General features: G+C 52.1%; 1 protein-coding gene across 2 annotated transcripts in view; it reads right to left on the bottom strand.

Annotated features, from left to right (window-relative positions):
• Ppp2r2d (protein phosphatase 2 regulatory subunit Bdelta) overlaps positions 1-14,795 on the bottom strand; it is a 32,366-nt gene extending 17,571 nt beyond the window's left edge. The window contains exons 1-2 of one of the 2 annotated variants that reach the window (XM_070011457.1): positions 14,597-14,795; positions 14,431-14,523 (exon numbers count right to left, since the gene is read on the bottom strand). In XM_070011457.1, coding sequence (XP_069867558.1) covers positions 14,431-14,523; positions 14,597-14,603 — 100 coding nt within the window. In that variant the 5' untranslated portion in view covers positions 14,604-14,795. Of the gene's footprint in view, positions 1-13,431; positions 13,528-14,430; positions 14,524-14,596 lie in introns of those variants that run through there. The other variant, XM_070011458.1, reaches the window with a different exon arrangement.
• Positions 14,796-21,205: the final 6,410 nt, after the last annotated feature.

The raw sequence follows: 21,205 nt of genomic DNA, 5'->3' as shown, positions 1-21,205 counted from the left end.
GAAACACAAAAGGAGGGAGTCTGAAGGCTCTACACAGGCTGCAGAAAGAGTGGGTAAAATACCAGGCACTCTCAAAATTCTAACAAAAAGCAAACAAACAGCACCTTCAACTTAGGATTCTGTGCCTTTTTTATTTTTATTTTTGGTGGTAGTTGCTAGGCTGGTGTTCTATTGTGGAACCACATGTCCAGTCCTCTAACCAAAACTTTGTATATTGGTTGGTACTAAGATTAACTCAAGGCTCTTGTTTGGCTTTTACCACTCAAGGCCGACACTCTACCATTTCACTGACAGACTTTCCCACCTGTGCTGGCTTCAAACTGCGTTCCTCACATCTTTGCCTCCAGAGTAGCTAGGATCACAAAATATTGGATAATAGTGGGTTCATCCAGGCTGGGGTGTGACAACAGGTCACCCAATCTGAGTCTATCTGTGAGGCTGTCACCAAACACCCCAAGCAGACAGGTAATTTGCATACAGTAAGCCACCAGCACCTGGCTGGTTTTTAATGAAGTTTTTAATGAAGACTGAGGAGTAAGAATACTTTCAAACTGCAAAGGAGGAAATGAAGAGTCCAAGAGCATCTCAGGGGAGTGTCTTTAACATTATCAGCTGATGTTTTAAAAAAATAGAACTAAGGAAATGGCACTGTGGCTCAAGTGCTAGAGCACTAGCCTTGAGCTGAAGAGCTCAGGGACAGCACCCAGGCCCTGAGTTCAAGCCCCATGACCGACAAAAAATAAATAATAAATACTTACATAAATTGTAGAACAGTTTTTAGCTGGGTGCAGGTGGCTCACACCTGTAATCCTAGCAACTCAGGAGGCTGAGATCTGAGGATCATGGTTCAAAGACAGCCCAGGCAGGAAAAGCCCATGAGACGCTATCTCCAATAACCCACCAGAAAATTGGAAGTGGTGCTGTGGCTCAAGTAGTACAGCATTTATTTTGAGCTGAAGAGCTGAGGGACAAGGCCCAGGCCCAGAGTTCAAGCCCCATGACCGACCAAAAAAAAAAAAAAAAGGAACTAAGCCAGGCACCAGTGGCTCATGCCTGTAATCCTACTCAGGAGGCTGAGATCTAAGGATCTCAGTTTGAAGTTTGTGAGATTTTTTTTTTTTTTTTTTTGGGTCCGGTCATGGGGCCTGAACTCTGGGCCTGGGCGCTGTCCCTCAGCTCTTCAGCTCAAGGCTAGCGCTCTACCACTTGAGCCACAGCGCCACTTCCTGGCTTTTTTTTTCTTTTTGTTTATGTGGTGCTGAGGAATCAAACCCAGGGCCTCATGCATGCAAGGCAAGCGCTCTACCACTGAGCCACCTTCCCAGCCCAAGTTTGTGAGATTCTTATCACCAATAAACTAATCAGAAAAAGCAGGAAGTGGCACTGTGGCTCAAGTGGTTAAGAGTGTTAGCCTTGAACAAAAGAAGCTTAGGGACAGAGCCCAGGCCCAGAGTTCGAGCCCCATGACTGGCAATAAATAAATAGATAAATAAAAATAAAAAATGGAGCTAAATACAGGGAAAACTAATCATACAAAAATCGGGCAATCATTAGTTCTAGGAAAAATATAAAGTTATTTGAAAAAGAAAATGTACAGGCTTAGTAGTGAATAACACACATTAACACAGTGGTCATGTAATAAACACTTGCAACAGCATTCTCCCATCTGTTTCTGGAAGGCCTACTTGACTAACACTGCAGGCAGTGTTAGTCAAAAACTAACTCATCAGGTGCAGGGACAGGAAGCAGCATGTGCTGCTCAAAACCAGGAAGGGCAGGCAGGAGAGCAGGTGACAGGAAAAGGAGGACAGAGAGACGAAGGCTCACAGGGAAGGGATGTCCTTGGGACTTTTAGCAGAGGTGGGTGGGACAAGGCGTGGAAGAGTCAGGTGTATGGTGGAGGAGCAGGCTGGGAACACAGGGGCAGCACCGTAGTTCCACAGGCTAACTTTTTTTTCCAATGAGGAGTGAGAGGACACTGTGCTGAGTTAGTGAAGGAGCGTAGTAGGCAGGAGACACACAGGAAGTAGCCATTCCACACAAATGGGAGTCCAACTGTCTCCCAATGCCAGTGCCCATCTGAAATTCAATGCATTGCTGGCCTTCTGCTGTTCTAAGGCGTGAGCAGCTCTGGGGGCTTACCGTGTAAGGCACATCCCTCCTTCCCTTGACTTTCCCCTTGAGTGGGTAGAGTGGAAAGTGTACAGACTTGGGCTGGTTGCTTAGGAGAAGCTAATGGCTGGTTAATGCAGGTTGGGGTGTAACAGCAGAGGCCACCCAATGGAGTCCATCTGTGAGGCTGTCACCAACACCCTAGGCAGACAGGCAATCTGCATACAGTGAACAGAAATTTCTCAAAGCTGTGGGGCTGAAGCCCAAGATCCAAGTAGGGGCACACTGGAGAGGGTCTTCTTGTTGCGTCTTCCCATGGCAGAAAGTTGCCGTACACAGAGGGAGGGAAGTCAGCCTGTGAGTGACAACATGAATCCCCCACTGGGGAGAACCCTGCCTCACAGCGCTTGGTCCTGGGGTCCGAGTGCAGGGAAAAGAACACAGGACGGGTGGTGACAGGAAGTGGCCCTGGAGGAGCCACAGTGGAGAGTGTGGCTCAATCTGAACCTCAGAGGAGGCACACGAGGCCATCTGGACAGGGAGGTCACCATGGGGCACTTGGATCCTGACAGGACACAGATGAATGCAGGCAAACAGCTCTGGAGCAAATTCTGGGCTGCTTATGCAGCTGTTATATTAGCCTGGCATTTTCCCAAACTATTAGGTGTCCAGTGTCACACACAGTATGACCATCTCTACCTCTCTCACTCCACAGCCACTGCTCCAGGTCCACAGCAGCCTTCCTACCTGCCCGGAACCACATGTCCTGGGACCAGTCTCTACCACGCGATGGAAGATTCGTGTGGTTAGTGGCACAAAGACACCACCAACCCCTGCCTCCACATCAATACTGCCTCCCACAAACAAGGTAAGAAGCAGGACTCAGCACTGATCACTGAACATTACAGAGCCACTGTCAAAACAGAATGAAGTCAAGACAAACCATCTGGCCATTTTACCTGTCCCTCTCTCTCACTTCAGCTGTTTTCTACCACCATGGTTAGGTCCAAGGCCTGATGCAAGTCAAAGCCACACAGAGTTCCACTGTGCACCCTTGGCTGGCTGGCATCAGGACCGGCAATATTCTGCTCCCACAAGAAGGCTGGCACCCTCACTCTCAAATATATGTAGCAATTTCCATTAAAGTTAAACATGTATAACTTAGGATCCAGAAATTCCCCTCAGACACACCACCATCAGAACTGTGTCTGCACTTCACTGAATCCTACCTTGTTCATAAAACAACTCAAATGCCTGCCAATGGCAGGGAAAAATACAGTAATTTGCTAGGTATTTTCATGTAACACCAAAATGAGCAACCTGTACTGTCTATACCCAGGAAGCACTGTGACTTACCACGCAACTCCATCTACATCTAGTTTGAAAAAGGACAAGCTAACCAGGAGGTCAGAGCTGGGTGCAGCCATCTTGGAGGGGAGAGGCTCAAAGTCCTGGGAGGTGCGCCACAAACAGAGTCGCTGTGTGTATGGACGGTCCTGCTTTACGATGTGGCGTGAGAACAGAGCCCTGCGTGTGTCTGTCATTACTCTCCTGAGCAGCCATGTCTTCTGGTGTCCTGACCATGCCAGTCATTCATCTCCACCTGGGCTGAACTTCCCCACACCACGTTCAGTCCCTATGCTGTAGCCTGCCCTCCTCTCCAAGGCCCCCTGCATTCTTTTTGCTTTAAAACCTGGCAGGGTCTGGAAGCAACTTCCTGCAGACTCCTTCCAGCTCAGCAGTGGACCCAGCAGCCACATCTCCTATCTCTGAATGATCTGTCACACCCGGACCTGCACTGCACCTCCAAGGAAGCACCGATAGCAGAAGCCGACCCAAGACAACAGCCATGCCTCCCACCATCATGCACTCCCTCAGGCAGACACTTCCCCTCTCTGCCCTCCGCAATGGAGTCAAAATCATCTGCTCCTCAGAGATCTGGCCCTTCTCCCATTTCTCTTAGACGTCTGATCTCCAAAGAAAAACACCGCGCTCGTGCCTCTTACGGTAAACCGCAAGCCAGCTGACCTCTCCTCTGCGAGATGGGTCCTCACGCCCCCTCCCACGGGAGGCTGGCCAGCCCCCGCCTCCTGGCTCTCTGAGCTCCGTGAGTCAGTTATCACCAAAACCATCTTCTCTCCTCCCTGAGACTCTGTTTATGTGAGCCGAGCAGTGGAGTCAAGTGTTCATAAAACAGCAGGGACTTATGCAGTGACCCAGAGTTCTAGAGAAATCCACTGAAAGAGACTATGTAAAACCACAACTCCCTCCCACACAGACGTAAGATTCTCTGTCTCTCTCTCCAAAGTAACAGTAAGGTTCAAGTGGTGGAGCACCAGCTAAGCAAGCAAACCAAGCCAAAAGTCTTGAGTTCAAACTCCAGTGCTGCCAAAAAAAGAAATGAACATTGATGATGCATGGAGCGCTTTTACAACTTGTTTTGTAGACCAAAGACATGCTTGAACAGTTCCAGCAAATTGTGAAACACGGGGCTGGGAAGGTGGCTCAGTGGTAGAGCGCTTGCCTTGCATGCCTGAGGCCCTGAATTCGATTCCTCAGCACCACATAAGTAAAAAGAAAAAAGCCGGAAGTGGCGCTGTGGCTCAAGTGGTAGAGCGCTAGCCTTGAGCTGAAGAGCTGAGGGACAGCGCCCAGGCCCAGAGTTCAGGCCCCACGACCGGACCCAAAAAAAAAAAAAATTGTGAAACACTTCAAGGCAACCTAGAGAACATGAACTCTAGACACAGCACTGGAACTGAAATCCTGACTGCAGCCCCTGCTACTCTGTGGCTGTGGCAAAAAGGCTAGCTTTCCTAGGAGTTAATTTCCTCATGTATAAAATGCCAGCAATACTGTAGCACTTCCAGCTCATGGACAGTGGCCAGGCTCCAGGAAGCTAAAGATATGGCCTAACAGAAAGCTGGGTTTGCTGTCAAGATCTAAGGTAACATACTATTAATAAAGCAAGCAGGCCACAAAATAGTATTTGTGAGTAGGACTCTAGCCTAGTAGCTGGAGTTAACAGCTCAACAGCCTCTGCTTCTACACTAACTAAACTGTAAAATGCACATAAGGAGATGAACGCATAGAGAATGGTTAAAAAGAAGCCTAGTCAGGAAAGTCCTCTGAGGACTCCAGGCTGCATTCTTCACACAGCTCCATCACGCAGGGTCTAGAGTGGCACTGCTTTGAGTACTGGGGTTCTGAACACAGGGCCTCATGCTTCCTGGGCAGCCACTATTCCATGAGAGCCCAGTCCCCCCCCCCCCCCCCCCCATCACTTGTCTTCCTTGCAGTCTCAATTTTTCGTGCAAAGCCAGCCAGGACTGTGTTCCTTTCACTCTGCACTTTCTACATAGACGGGAGGCCAGGTGCACTTCACCCTGCTCGGCTTTCTTCCTTGAGATGGGGTCTCACATGTATACCAGGTGCAGGCCTGTTACCCTCCCAACCTCTACGTTCCAAGTAGTTACACACCAGCTGCTTTTGAAAGTCTGCCTTGGCCCTGTCATCCCCACAGCTCACAATCTGCCTAGGAGCAACGGTCCTCATGGTGTGCCCTATGGGATCCTGGGTCCCAAGGACATCTGGGAGGACACAAGGTGACAGAGCCACATTCTTAACACCAGCAATGCCTGGCCTACCATCGTGGTGCTGCCATCGCCTGGCATCGCAGAGGCCATGTGGTGAGACTGGGGCCTTTGGCACAGCACAGCTGGGGCCGAACGGTGTGTCTGACATTTGTTACACAGGAAAAGAGAAAGAGCCAGTCTTACTTAGGAATGCCATTGATGGATGCTAAGATAATTAATTTCATGAAATTCAACCCTGTGGTACTCTTCTGTGCTTGCTGTGGTACATGAGGCGCTTCTGCTGTCATCCAAGAACATGTCCAGGAAAGTACCTGCATAATCGGCTGTCTGAAAGCTCAACCACCCCAGGAACACATACAGGATGCTTGTTTTATCTAAGAGAAGGACTGACTCACTGTGGTCATTCAGACTTCAGTATGTGGCAGAATTTCCTTGAAAATGAACAAAATGACATTCTCATTTCACAGACGGTAACCCAAATGGTTGCCAACAATAAAGTCCAGGCTCTTTACTCAGGAGGCTGAGATTTGAGGATTGCAGTTCAAAGCCAAGCCTGGGCAAGAAAATCTGTGAGACTCCAATAAGCTAGAAGAAAAAAGCCAGAAGGGGCACTGTGGTTCAGCGACAGAGCGCTCGCCTTGAGCAAAAGGAGCTCAGGGGCAGCACTCAGGTCCTGAGCTTAAGCCCCAGGACCAGCAAAAATAAATAGATAATAATAGTAAAAATCTAGCCTCTCTGGAACAAACTGAATTCTGGGAACTTTGTACCATCGGCAGCTACAAGGACTGCTTCCCCGCCAGGTGCCGTGACAGTCTCTAACACGACTGTCTTTGGTCTAACATAATAAAATATGCCAGCATTTAATAGAGCCAGGCACCAACAATTCCCAATGGCCAACAATCATGTTATCAAGTCACACACGATTCAGTGGCAAGAAAGCCACTGAAAGCACAAGACTAACCTAACAGGGTGTAAGAGGTTCCATCACAAGGTTCTGGACTCTGAAGTACAACCACACTTGGACAAGCCCCACCTTGGCGTGGTGTTGTGGTATTAGAATACCCCATTACCCGTAAAGACTGTTAACTACTACATGTGGTTAACACTACATGTACGTGTGAGGCAAAACTTTCTTTACACACTTCAACAAAGCAACTGCAGAGACCAGACTTGGAAGTTCTGTCTAAGAGAATTTGAATTTGCAAAAGTTATTTTTATTAAGCATGTTAACATGTAGACTTACTATTATTGAAAAAAGGTAAGTAATTTAGGCTGTTCTAATTTCAAAGAAGTAAATCTTGGTAAATATAAACCACAGAGACGAGTCATGTCCAGGTCTTCAGTAACTATTAAGAGTATGAAAATATGGTAAAGACAGGAGAATCCTTGGGAAATGATACAAAGGATCTGTGTTATTTCCAGGCTGTGTCTATCTGTACCTTGACCACAGCCCTTCCATCACTAGGCCCATCTGCCACGTGGGTCTTAGCTGCTTTGTCTTTGGGAAGGCAGACTGAAGTTCAGTGGCCGTGCCAGAGACAATCTGGTTGGCAAAGCCTAACCTACACACTAGTTGGCCCTTCACAAAAAAAGTTTGTGGTCCCCTGATTTACTTTCAACTTTTGTTACCACAAATTCCCAGAGGGACCTCTGCTTCACCCTGTCTCCAGACCCTCTGCAGACACCAGAGTGACCTTCCTAGAGTCACAATGCTGCCGTCAGTCCTCTGCTCAGGGCCTTCCAGGCTTCATCGCTTACAGCACAACTCAAGGCCTTGGTGGGGTATTCAAGGCCTTCAGCATCATCCCTGGCCGGGCCAGCGGCCTACCAGAACACCTCTGCCAGAGACTAAGCACTCTCACGCCCCCAAATGCACCCTGGCTTTCTCGCTGGCTACCTGGACCCCTCTTCCCCTGGGACACCTTCCTCCCCGCCACATCCCTACTCAAGTCTGTGTGGTGGGCACTCCCATCACCGTTGCACCACGCTCTGGCCTCAGCTGTGGCAGCGTCCTCCATCTGTCTGTGTAGACTGTGCTTTTCACACCCAGCTCTGTCCCGAGCGGTCACCCCTCACCACTTCCCCTTCTCTTGGCTTGGTTCCCTGGCGCAGCACAGCACCCGCTCCTCTACCCGCATCCTCATTCTGCAAGCATCCAGTCACCAGATCCTGTGCTCTTGCTAACCAGGGCTTTCCTGGCCGCCTCAGCTCTGCTATGGGCACAGGTAACAGTACTCAGTTTTCACATGGGAAACAGATGAGTGCCTTGTCAACTGTTAGAAAGCTAGTAAGAGGGTAGGAATGGGGTTTGCATTCACATCCTCTCACACAATGCCTTCCCAAGTTTCTTAACCGTCTACACGCTGACTGATAAAGCTGAAGGGACGAGGCTAGTCAAGGAGCAGGATGCAGCCAACTGCCAAACAATGCTGAAGCCTGGGGGAAGGAAGGTCCAGAGTCCAAAGAGAACACCAGCTATGAAGAGTGGCTGGAGTAGAGAGCTATGAACAAGTTGGAATGTGACAGATAAAGCATCAGTGGGGTGCAGAGAATAGACAGAAAGCAAAGGGAATATTCTAGGATGGGAAAGAAACAGAATCAAGGATGAAGGGAAGGTGAGAGTCATGGAGTAATGGAAGAATCGAGAGCGTAGGCCCAACAGATGAGATGTGAGATGTGGAGAGGTATAGAGAAGGGTGAGGAAAATCCAGGAACACTTCTGTGTTCAATATAGCTAAAACCGAACCCAAATACTTTAAACTCAATTAACAGGACTGGTCCCTTTCAGGTTACAAAGGCCTTGTACATTGTTTGGTCTGCAAAGCTTTCTTATAACCTCTAGGTAAACAAACTGAGGTCCAGAACAGGTAAGGACAGACACACAGGGGATCTAGAACTGCTACTGCACTCTGAGAGCCACGGCCATCATTTAATATGATGGGTAGTCTTAGAAGCTTAAGTCTGACAGTGTAACTGTGACCAGGCCAGCTTTTTAGCCATCGACTTAACTTCAAAGATGTCTCATCAGTCTGGGCTTAGTAAGGTAAATGCACAGCTTTTAGGAATGCATAGCTCTTATTTTTCCAAGCATGATTTTTGCAGGCATATCACTGTAAATAGCTTGACTGACCATCTTCCAAAGATGCCTCCCCCCCACCCCCCATTTCTTGCTCCTCTCCTCCTCTCCCTCATACTCTCCTTTGGCTCTTTCACTCAAGGTTAAGGTTCTACTGCTTAAGCCACATCTTCACTTCCCAGAAGGCCTTTTTCATTGGCCCAGTTAGAGATGTTATGTGGAAATTCTGATCTAAGAAGTCAGACTGAGAATAATTCAGATAATCAAATGCTATGCTCCACTGAGGTTTGAAACGTAGAAAAACCAATGTATTTAATACTGAATGGCCTCTCTTCTTTCCTTCCTTCACTAGGGATTAAACTCAGGACCTTAAGGCTCTACCACCTGAGCCAAGCCCTCCTCTCATCTTTATGCTTTTAGTTTTTCAGGTAGCATCTCTCCTTAACTGTCTGAGCTGTTCTGGAACCAAGATCCTACTGTCTGTTCCTTTTGAGTAGCTTGGAACACTTTTCTCTGAATCCTTATTTTCTTTACACAGAAGAAACCAATCACAGTACTATGAAGTAACGACTCTAAGTTTGTATTCCCAATACCATAACTGGATAACTCTTTAGAAGTACCTTTCTCACATTTTAATATCTCTGAGACTAATGTATCTTCTTTTCTGTGTTTACATTGTTATGGCTGGTATTAAGTAGTTGAACAAAGGGTTACAATTCCTCGAGTCAGGTAATGAGTAGAACGCAGCTTGGTCAGCGTCCCCCTCCCTTTGTTCTTCCCCGTTTCCCCACTCCCTTCCTACCCTCAAACTTAGATGTATTTTCTATTCAGGGAAACAGTGTAACTTCTTGATGAAACCAAGTTTCCTTAATTTTGTTACTTTCTCCCATTTCTTTCTTCCAAAGACTATTTTGACTCTAAAGAAAACTTAATCTAAAGGATTACTAAACCATCCTCATCAAGATTCAGCCTTGAGTTAAGGAGACAAAGCTTTAGTTCTGTCTGCTCCTATTTCTTTAAGTTAGGAAAAAAAAGATTAGTTATTACCAAGATAAATCAAACTTTAGAAAATCTGGTTCAACAGAGGACTCTTTCCATCCCAGCCCTCTCCCAATTGCTCTTGGAAAGTGATAAACATACAAAAGCTAAGACTGGCTACTTCCCTGTAAGTAAGCAACTGAAATTATGTACAAAAACAGCCCTACTCAGGCACCCGTGGCTCACACCTGTAATCCCAGCTACTCTGGAGGCTGAGATCTGAGGACTGCAGTGCGAAGCCAGCTCAAGGAGACCAAACCAAGAAATTCTTATCTTGAGTTAACTAGAGTGAAGTGTGGCTCCAGTGGTAGAATGTCCCCCGCTTTGGGGATGGGGGAAGCTAAGAAAGAGCAATAAAGCCCTGAATTCAATCCACTGGTGTGCACACACACTTGCACACACTCACACAAGCAGCCTATGTCTGCCTTGCAGGGCCCAGTTACTTCTTGCCACCAAGACGCCTACTCTCCTCAGCTGAGAGTTCTCAGAAAGCATTATCCCGGAAGCTGCATATCGTAGTATTATGTTGGTAAACGCTCCTTTACACATCTCTTCTTCCTTTGTGCTCAAAGGCTTATTTTGGCCCAGTTCTGAGACCCCACAATGGTCTCCATCAGCCCTGGCCAGTCACAGCAGTACACATGGACTCTAGAGCAGGAAGCACAGCTGGAGAGCGCTGGCTCCCCTGTGTCTAGTTTTCTGTATGTGAAGGTGGCATGAGCAGCCCCTGCCTCTGAGGGCTGTGTGAGGACTCACTCCACAGACACAGGCAGAGTCCTCTGAGCACTCCCAGGCATGCAGACATCCACTGCTGTCTGCTTGGAGTCTTGGGAGACACTGTTAGCAAATGACACTGCTTCTCACTTCTCTTTGGAGGTCCCTGACTCACTGCTTTGATCCTTGCTCGCCTAGTCCACCCTCTGGCAGGAAAGGAAAAGCAAGTTGCTGTGGTCAGTCACTCTTGCACTGGCCACCAGTAGAACAATTAACTAATTTCTTTGTGAACCCAATTCACTCTCAGTGGCAGAAAGGTGGAAATTTCTCACAGCACTGTGACTCTTAGCATGACAGCTGACCTGACCCACAGCAAAACCCAATCAAAAAACAAAAAGCATCAAATGGCATAAAGTTTAGTATGTGCATTCGGAGTTATAGCTGATATCATAACCAGTTAAAAATTATGTTTTAAAAACAAAGAATTTTTTTTTTGGGTCTGGTCGTGGGGCCTGAACTCTGGGCCTGGGCTCTGTCCCTCAGCTCTTCAGCTCAAGGCTAGTGCTCTACCACTTGAGCCATAGCGCCACTTCTGGCTTTTTTCTTTTTGCTTATGTGGTTCTGAGGAATCGAACCCAGGATCTCAGGCATGTAAGGCAAGCGCTCTACCACTGGGCCACCTTCCCAGCCCCAGAATTTTTAAAAAAAAAACCCCACCTCTTCTCATTTTCTAGCTCTACAACCTCTGCAATGTGCCTGTGCTGCCCGGTCCCATTTCCCTGTCCCCAGCAGCCCCACGGCACCAAGAGGACCCCCTTGGCCTGAACTCTAAGCCACGCTGACTCCCCAGGACTGTGCTAGCCAAGACCAACCACCACACAGGGCTCCATGGAACTCTTCAATGCTGGGTTCAGACCCAAGAAAAAGTCTCACATGGCATGAGTTTAGCAGGAAAATTTCATAATGCCTTAGGCTCTATGGGCCAAGCATCAACAACCTCTGAGAGCATCCATCTCTTATTTATCACCATTTCTCTTTCAAGTTTCGCCAGAAGTAGACCCCTTCTCCCTCCCCACCCTTTTCTTTGGAACTCTATTTTGAACTTATGGCTTTCAGCATTCTAAATAAGCTCTCTACAATTGGTCTAGACCTCTGCCCCTTTGGGACATTAGTTTTTGTAGATAAGGCCTCTGACTAACTTTGCCCAGGCTGGTCTCAAAATTCAATCTTCCCAGTGGGCACTGGTGGCTCATGCCAATAATCTTAGCTACTCAGAAGGCTGAGATATGAGGATTGAGGTTCAAAGCCAGCCTAGTAAAGTCTGTGAGACTCCTATCTCCGGTTAACTACCAAAAGAGCCAGAAGTGGAGCTATGGCTCAAGTGACAGAGCACTAACCTTGAGCACAAAAGGTCTAGAACAAGCTGGGTGCTGATGGCTCACTCCTGTAATCCAAGCTACTCAAGAGGCTGAGATCTGAGGATCAAGGTTCAAAGCCAGCCTGGGCAGGAAAGTCTGTGAAACTCTTATCTCCACTAAACCACCAGAAAACCAGAAGTGGCGCTGTAGCTCAAGTGGTAGAGCACTAGCCTTGAGCTGAGGGACGGCGAGCGCTCAGGCTCAGAGTTCAAGCCCCAGGACCGACAAAAAAAAAAAAAAATCTAGAACAGTGCCCAGGCCCAAGTCAATCTTCCTAACTGCAGTTCCCAAGCAGGTGGGATTATAGGCATGTTCCCCACCACATCTGGCTTCAGGACTACCTTCTTGTTAGTTGTTCCTCTCTCTCTCATGATCCACTGAATGGAATAACACAATTCAAATGAACAATATGATGAGCATTTGACAAAATAATGTATTAATTCTGATGAATGACTATGCCCACGGTGTATGTGGAATTATACCAGAAAGCTTCAAATACATACAATTAAAAAAAAATAAATGGCCAAAGCCAGGTGCTGGTGGCCCATACCTGTAACCCTAACTATTCAAGAAGCTGAGATGTGAGAGTTGTGGCTCAAAGACAGCCTGGGCAGGAAAGTCAGTGAAACTCTTTTCTCCAGTTCATTACCCAAAATCTGGGATTGGAGCTGTGGCTCACGTGGTAGAGGGCTAGCCTTAAGTAAGGTCGGGGATAACACCCAGGCCTTGAGTTCAAGCCCAAGAATACAGATACATGAACACACACACACACACACACACACACACACACACACACACACACACACACTTTCTCCTCTCCAACCAGTGTAAGGTTTGTAAACTATGCATTTAGATCAATGTTTCTTTGGGGGAGGGGGAGAGAATACTATTTCTGTAAGTGTAAAGTCACACTTAAATACATCATTCTAGGTAATTTAAATTTCAATTCATTCAGCTTATCAAAAAGTATAATTGAGAATAGAAAATAAGAGAGACCTGCCTGCTCACTCTAACAGAGCCACACGAATCTTTGAGGGGACCCACTGCCACTCATGTGAACGTGGAAAACTAAACCGTGCAGTATTTTAAGTCAGGGTGGAAGATCCATGAGGTATTTAGGTTATGTAAAAAGCCACCTGCCCAATCTCAAACCATCTACCTCTGTAGACTTCGGAGAGCTGGGTCTAATTTCATAATGACCTTGGCTGGCTGAGGAACTGCAGATGCTCTCCAGGGTCGCAGGCCAAGCCAGGGAGAGGTCCAGGATCACTGACGGAGGGGGCAAAGGGTCAAGAGCCGCTGAGGTGGCGCAAGGCGGCCCTGACAACACAGGCTGTGTATTTGGCCAGGAAAGATGTATATGGTGCACAGACAGACCATTCTTAGGAGAAAGCAAAAGGTCTAGTGTTTGGAGATGGATGAACAACTACAACAACAAAAAAAAGCAATCACGAATGCACAGGAAGAAATATTAACCTACAAGTTTCCATGTGCCCTGGCGCTTCCTCTCAGGGCTCTCCCTGTCTACCGCCTTACAACGCGAGTTCACGCCCTGGCGCACACATGGCTGTCACTGTGGGAAAGATGCCGCGGGGTTAGGAGCAACATCTGGAGAGGGACTTGCAGAGCACAGGAACGGAGCTCCATCCCCACGAGGCGCTGCGGCTCTGGGGCCTCCAGAGATCCAGGGACCTGTCGGCTCGACCTCGTGGTCAACAGAGCTGCTAGGATGTGTGTGTGGGGAGCCGGGATCAGGACCCACAGCATGCGGGGGAAGGGGTCGGTGGAACGGGGATGGCCGTCCCCGTCCTCGGACCACTCCCGGCCCGGCCCGGCCCGGCCCGGCCCAGCCCTCCTCACTCCCGGGCCGGCTTGGCCCGTCCTCCAGATCCGGGGACCACCCCCGGGCCGGCCCAGCCCTCCTCACCCCCGGGCCGGCCCAGCCCTCCTCACCCCCAGCCCAGCCCGTCCTCCGGATCCGGGGACCACCCCCGGCCTGGCCCGGCCCAGCCCTCGTCACCCCCGGCCCGGCCCGTCCTCCGGATCGGGGAACCACCCCCGGGCCGGCCCGGCCCTCCTCACCCCCGGCCCAGCCCTCCTCACCCCCGGGCCGGCCCGGCCCGGCCCGTCCTCCGGATCCGGGGACCACCCCCGGGCCGGCCCGGCCCAGCCCTCGTCACCCCCGGCCCGGCCCGTCCTCCGGATCCGGGGACCACCCCCAGGCCGGCCCGGCCCAGCCCAGCCCTCGTCACCCCCGGCCCGGCCCGGCCCGTCCTCCGGATCCGGGGACCACCCCCGGGCCGGCCCGGCCCAGCCCTCGTCACCCCCGGCCCGGCCCGGCCGGCCGGGCCCGACGTCCCCCGCCCCGCCGGCCGGCCGGGCGCGGCCTGTGTCCCCGCGGACGGCGCGGGCGGACGTGGCCGCGGCCCGGCCGGCGGCTCCCGCGTGACCTTGCGCCCGGCGGCCGGGCGGGCCTCACCTTCCGCCACGTCCTCGTCCACGGCGCCCTTCACCTGAGAGAAGCACCACTGCAAGTCGTTGCCGCCCGCCGGGCAGCCGCCGCCTCCGGCTCCTGCAACACAACGGGCGGTCAGGCCGGCCCCGCCCGCGCGCCGCCCCGCCCGCCGGCCCGCGCGAGGCCTCACCTGCCATGGCCGCGGCGCGGGACGGCGCCCGCCCAGCCGAGCGCGGCCGACCGGAGGGGACCGCAGCGCTCAGCCCCGGCCCCGGCCGCTGCCGCCGCCGCCGCCGCCGCCGCCGCCGGGGAGGGATTTTTTTCCCTTTTCAAAATGGCGCCCAATGCCCGTCGCTCTGTCGGATGACGTCATCTCCCTCCGCCTCCACCGGCAGCCCGGGCCGCGGGGACTGCCGGGGGCGTCCCGCGAGCCCAGTGCGCCTGCGCAAGCAGCCCGCCCCACACCCGCCGTCACCCGGGTCCCAGCAGGGATGCGTGGGTGGGGCGGCGGGCGCGAGCCGGCTTCCCCGTCCTCCGCCTGCCGCGAGTCTGTGGTGCGCTCGGTGGTTCCCGCGTCTCTGAAGGCTGCAGGCCAGCTTCCGAGGCCGTCGAATTTTTTGCCGCGGGGAGGCCCCGCCCCTTCCAGCGCTTCACAACCAATGGGAGCGTGATCCCTTTGCGGAGTGGCCAGTGGCGTGTGCTCGGCGGGCGGGAGGGCGGGACCTGTCGGCGGCCCGCGCCTGGGAGCGCCGCGTCCCCGGACCCCACGCTCGCCGGTGGGAGCCTCGGAGACGCTGGTCCTCGGGGGGCTGCAGCCCCGCGCGGGAGCCCACCGGGGCCCGGGTTCCCCAAGCAGCCCCGGGGTAGCGTGGCCACCTCTCCCCCGGCGAGTGTGAGTGGCGCCTCGCACCGGCGCGCGCTCGGCGTCCGCGCCCACCCGCTCCCGGCGCGCAGCGAGGCTGGCGGGGGCTTCCTCCCCCGCCGGCGCGGGGCCGCACCCTCCCTGGCGGAGTCCCCGCCGGCGCGGCGCGGCGCGGACGCGGCCCAGGAGCGAGCCCCGCGGGCCGGCGGCCCGGGACGCGCCCGTCCGGGCGAGGCGCGTGCGTCGGCGCGGGGCCCGGGCTCCCGCTCCTTTTCCACCCTCCGGCTTTGCGTGGGCTTTGCGCAGTTGGGCCAGACCCGAAAACGAGCCTGGCGTCCGTTCGGCGTTAGGGCCTCGGCTCCGGGCTCGGCGCGCCTCGCAGGCCCGTACGCGGCCGCGCCGGTCCCCCCCCCGCGTGGCGGCTCCACTCGAGTGGGCGGCGCGCCGGACGCCGGGGTCAGGCCCGAGCCGCCCCTCCCGGGCGGGGCAGTGCTGGCGGGGCATTGCCAGCGCGGCCCCGTAGCCCGTCCCGTCCGGTCCCGCTCACTCGGCCCACGCGCGGCCCCCGTCCCGTGGACGCAACTCTCAGCAGACAGTTCTGCGGGGTCCGTGCTCTGTCCCTTCTCGGTTCCCCTCCGCCCTGCGCGTAGGTCTGACTTCCCGACCCGGGTTCTTGTACTCGGTCTCGTTTTGGGGAGAGCGGGGCCGGGCCGGGCGGGAGCAGCGGAGGCACGGGTGGCCGGACGCCGCCCCGCTGACAGCCGCCCTCCCGAGGGGCTCTCACCCGCCGCAGTCCCACCGTTCACTCCGCTGGCGATTTGTGACGTTATTGGAAATGTAGTCGCGCGGACTTTTCTTGGCGTCAAAACGAGCCCCTCCGCATCCGGGCTGGGAGTGCGGCTGGGAGCTCCGTCCCGGCTGGGAGCGCGGCTGGGAGCTCGGTCCCGGCTGGGAGCGCGGCTGGGAGCTCCGTCCCGGCTGGGAGTGCGGCTGGGAGCTCGGTCCCGGCTAGAGTGCGGCTGGGAGCTCGGTCCCGGCTGGGAGCGCGGCTGGGAGCTCCGTCCCGGCTGGGAGCGCGGCTGGGAGCTCCGTCCCGGCTGGGAGCGCGGCTGGGAGCTCGGTCCCGGCTGGGAGCGCGGCTGGGAGCGCGGCTGGGAGCTCCGTCCCGGCTGGGAGCGCGGCTGGGAGCTCGGTCCCGGCTGGGAGCTCCGTCCCGGCTGGGAGCTCCGTCCCGGCTGGGAGCGCGGCTGGGAGCTCCGTCCCGGCTGGGAGCGCGGCTGGGAGCTCCGTCCCGGCTGGGAGCGCGGCTGGGAGCCGCGGTGGTGGCGCCTTTGGTATGGCGATCTGTTGCTTGGTGAGGGTGGAGTGTGGAAGTCACTCCTGTCGCTGTGTTTGATCCTGCTGCGCCCTTTCATCCAGTGGGGTGTGTGTTAGGAAATTCTCTATTCCAGCTTTATAACGGATACATCGTTTTGATAGATTGCACCCTTTATCAGTATGAAGTCTCCTGTAATGCTGACTTGCTGTCTGTGAGTGTAGCCACTCATTCTTGCTCAGAGTTCCCATTTGCTTGGAAGACCTTTTTCCCGTTCTTTCAGTTTTGGGGGCTGTATTTGTTTTGGCTATTGAGGTGCATATCTTACAGGCAGCAAACAGTGGGGCCTTTTTTTAAAAATTGAACCTGACTTGCCAGTTTGTGTCTTTTAACTGGAGAAGTGAGATGATAATATTCAACGTTATTACCAAAAGGTATGCAGTAATTCCTGTCATTTTGTTATTTCCTAATATTTGATTATTTCGGAATCTTCATCTTTTAGTGAGGTTTATTCCTCATTGTATTCTCACTGTTTATTTTCCTTTCCATGTCTAGGATTCCTAAATATCTTCTGTGGTGCCTAATCAGTGGTCACGAATTCCTTGAGTCTGTGTTTCCTTAAAGGTTTTTCTTTCTCTTGTTATTAGGAAGGATAGTTTTTCTGGATACCATAATCTTGGTTGGCTGATATTTTCTTTCAAGAGATGAAAGACATCATTCAATGCCTCCTGGTTATTGAAGTTTCTGTTGAAAAAAACAAAACACCTGTCTTTATATGTGGCTTGTTGCTTCTTTCTTGCAGCTTTTGATATTTGTTCTTTGGCTTGTTCACTTGATGTTTTAGCTGTAATAGGGTGTGGGGGTTCTTTTCTGACCCTGTTGTTTGGCACTTAGAATGTCTCTAGTATATGATTTTCATTTCTCCTAAGATTAATGGGAAATTTTCTGCAATTATTTTATTGGATATGTTACCTATGACTTTCGTTCGTACCTCTTTGCCTGCTGTGCCAGTGTCATTTAAAGTGGTGTCACTAAGATCTTAGGAGTTCTGTTTTACTTTCTTAGCTTTTTTCTGTATTGTCTGAATGTTCTAATTCATCTACTTTATGTTCACGCTCCAATTACTGTCTTGCACTTGACACATTGTATTGGTGAGGCTTTCCAAGGAGTTCTGTATTTGGTTAACTAAGATTCTCCTTTCCATTTTCATATTTTTGGAACGGATTGAACTCAGGGCTTCGTGTATCCTATGGGGTGCTCTGGTGTGGGAGCCTTGCCCCGCCTCATTTTCAAAAGTTAAATTTTGTTTGCTTTCAGAATTTGTTGAACTCCTTTTTCCTTCCCTGCATTGTATCCCTCACTTCACTCAGCTAATTATTCGTATTTGTAATTCACTTAGATGTTTGTAAACATCTTACAATCATTTTTTGAAATGATTGGATTTCATCCACTTTCGAGTCTGTTACTGTGGAGCTGTGAATGGTGGAGGTGCCGCGTCTCTTTCTTGTATTTCTTTGGTTCTGCATAGGGCTTTGCACATCTGGGGCCAAGTCTTTGGCTTGCAGCTCTCATCTCCTGTGCTCTCTGGCCTGGGGCATCGGCAGTGTTCAAGGGCGACTAGGTGGTGGCAGGATTGAGGGGCAGTCTCCCACTATCTGGGGGTGTAGCTCAGAAGCCAGCAACTCACCCAGAGTATTTACACTGCCAGGCCTGGTCCCCAGCACCGCTTAGGGAGCCAGAATCCAAGCTGTTCTGGAGGCTGAGATGGGAGGGTGGCAGGGTAGAGACAGCCAGGACAGGCAAATCCATGAGACTCTTATCTCCAATAACTAGCAAAAAGCTGGAAGCGGAGGTATGGCTTGAGTGTTAGAGCACCAGCCATGAGTGAAAAGCCAAGCAAGAGCCTGAGGCCCTGAGTCCAGGCCCTGGTGTGCCATTTTGGCCCGATCAGTATTTTTCATGGCTGCATGTCTGTGACAGGTCAGGTCGCTGAAGAGCCCTCCCCCCTTACCTCCCCCACTGCACCCCATAGCTTCCACACAGGACTGAAGATTTAGGAAGACCCGCAGTCAGCAGGTGTGGCCCCACTGGTCCCACGAGCGTGCTGGTCCTCCTCGCTTCCCTCTGGTCGCCTGTGGTTCCATGTCCTCCGTTTCCGAAGAACTGGAAATGGCAGGAGAAGAGGACAGCTCCCTGCTGTCCCAGCTGCCATGGCTGCGTGGCTACCCCGCCCCCTAGGACTGTGCCCAGAGGGAGCTTCAGCTCCCAGCATGCACTGGAGTATGGGAGGCCTCTCTGCTCTGCATCTGTGAGCACTGGAGCCAGGCTGCCTGTGCCAGAGGAGCAGATCCTACGCCCGCCCCCCCCCCCCCCCCCCCCCGTGTGTCCATGGTCAGCAGGTGTGAGCCTGGTCTGCAGGCAGCTTTGGCGATGCCTGTCCTCTCTGACCTGACACTGACACCTGCGCATTTTTCTGTTTTTGAAATACTGTCAGTAATGTGATGTTTCTTATTTGTAAGTCAGATATTTAAAAGTGAGGAAAACATTTGCTCATTTTAAGTGCTTCTTTAAAACAGAAATAATTCACGGATGGAGATAACTTCATTTCAAAAGTGAAAAATACAGCGTCGCAATATCCCACAGCATGCTTTTGTTCTCTAAATTATGAAAATTAAGGCAGATGCAAAGCAGTGTAGAGCCCTGTTACAGAAAGGCACAGATCCAGTTCAGCGTCTTGTGATTTTCCTTCACCGGGAGCCAATTTGAATTTAAATTATGCACAATAAATGTCAAATCTACCCTCATTTATCTTAGTAACTTAGGAATTCTGTATATTGAAAAAAAGCTCTTTGTACATCAAAGCTCCTTAACAACGTGACATCTCATCTTCCCAGAGGAGACCTGTCCTCCTGATCGATGCGCTGGCTTAGAGCGCTGTGAGATGCTCCTGCACCTGCTCCCTCTCCAGTCTCGGCTCAGACCCGCCTGTGCCATGGGCAGCCCTGTGGGATATCCTCTTCACTAGTACTTGACCTCTGTTCCAGGGATCACCTTTAGAGAGGTCAGGAGCAGAGGACACACCAAGACAGTGACTCGTTGTAACATGAGGTTGCTTCTGAGTCTCTTGTGAGTAAACTAAAAGGAGTAGCAACAACAGGAAAGGTGAGCACATGTCCTTCTCAACTTGGCCCAGGTTCACAGCTTGGGGAACCAGCAGCTCATGGCCTTGGAGCCCCAGGAAGAAGCTGAGCATGTTGGGGAGTTTGGTTGCAAAAATAGCACCTTAGTTTCATGGACTTTAATCAATGTGCGTCTAGTCTGGCGTCCCCCAGGCCAGAACTTAAACAGCTCTATTCTACCTGCTACAGGCCGCAACTCCTCGCTGGCCAAAGGCAGGTGCTGTGGGACAGAAGGTCCAGAATCATGGCCTCTGCTTCTTCAAACCAGCGGACCTGAGGGCATTTCTTGTCTCCTGGAGTTTGTTTCTTGTTCCTTGATGGACAGGAATAGTTTACTATTCTCATTTTTCAAAGCCATCCAGGAGGAATTTTGAGGTCAAAAGAAAACCAAACACAAGCTCCTGCAATCAAATGAAAATGATATTGAGCTTCCGAGGTAGGAAATCATTCTGTGGGCCGCCATCCTCACTGCCCAATGACAGCTGACTGGCTTGCACAGAGTAGGCTCTGGGTGCGCACTTGCCTGGATTTTGCTGCCCTCTGCTGGCTGAGGCAGGGGAAGCAGCTCCATGCCCGCAGCAGTTCAGTTTGTTCAGGAAGAGACTCTGGGCCAGGGAGGGGATTTTCTTTTACAGCCATCTGCCCTGCTCCTGACCTGTGCTGGCATCTCTGCACCCCAGGACCTGACACAGGTTATCTGTTCAGGAGCCTGCATCGGGCCTTGGAATGGGGGTGGCCTGTTAGGGCACACCTGGATAACAGGTGTGTCCTGGCACCTGGCCTTGAAGAGGACTCTTGACCCTCACCCTTGTCTGCTGGTGCTAAGTGCAGGAGAAAGGATGAGAAGGGAGGAGGGAGATGCCTGTGACTCCTCTGCGCTCCGCGGACAGCTTGCAAGGCAGATCGCTGGCCCTCGGGCACCTGCCATTCTAGCCTGGGAGGCATTCCAGCCACCAAGTGGAGGCTCTTGGGCCGGAGAATCCTGTGATTTTTTTTTTTTTTTGAGGGAGTAGGGGCAGTACTGGGATTTGAACTCAAGAACTTGTGCTTTCTAGGTAGGTGTTCTACCACTTGAGCCACACCTCCAGTCTCTTTTGTTTTAGTCCCTTTTCAGATGGGATTTGATGCTTTTGTCTGGACCTGGCCAGCCTGGAGGCTCACACCGAGTGAATCCTTATGTGCCCTCCTGGGGTCTGGGCTGTCCAGAGCTGAGACTTGTCAGGGAAGCCCCTGTCCTGGTGGCCACCGGGCCTCTGGCTGACCAGCAGCTCTTTCCTGAGACCCCAGGAACAGTTCCAGTGGTGGCCACCGGGCCTCTGGCTGGCCAGCAGCTCTTTCCTGAGACCCCAGGAACTGTTCCAGTGGTGGCCAGGCCTCTGGCTGACCAGCAGCTCTTTCCTGAGACCCCAGGAACTGTTCCAGTGGTGGCCAGGCCTCTGGCTG

The sequence above is a fragment of the Dipodomys merriami genome, unplaced genomic scaffold, assembly GCF_024711535.1.
Source record: "Dipodomys merriami isolate MVZ:Mamm:240054 unplaced genomic scaffold, mDipMer1.0.p SCAF_82, whole genome shotgun sequence".
Lineage (NCBI taxonomy): Eukaryota > Metazoa > Chordata > Mammalia > Rodentia > Heteromyidae > Dipodomys > Dipodomys merriami.
This window is presented reverse-complemented; position numbering and strand designations above follow the sequence as displayed.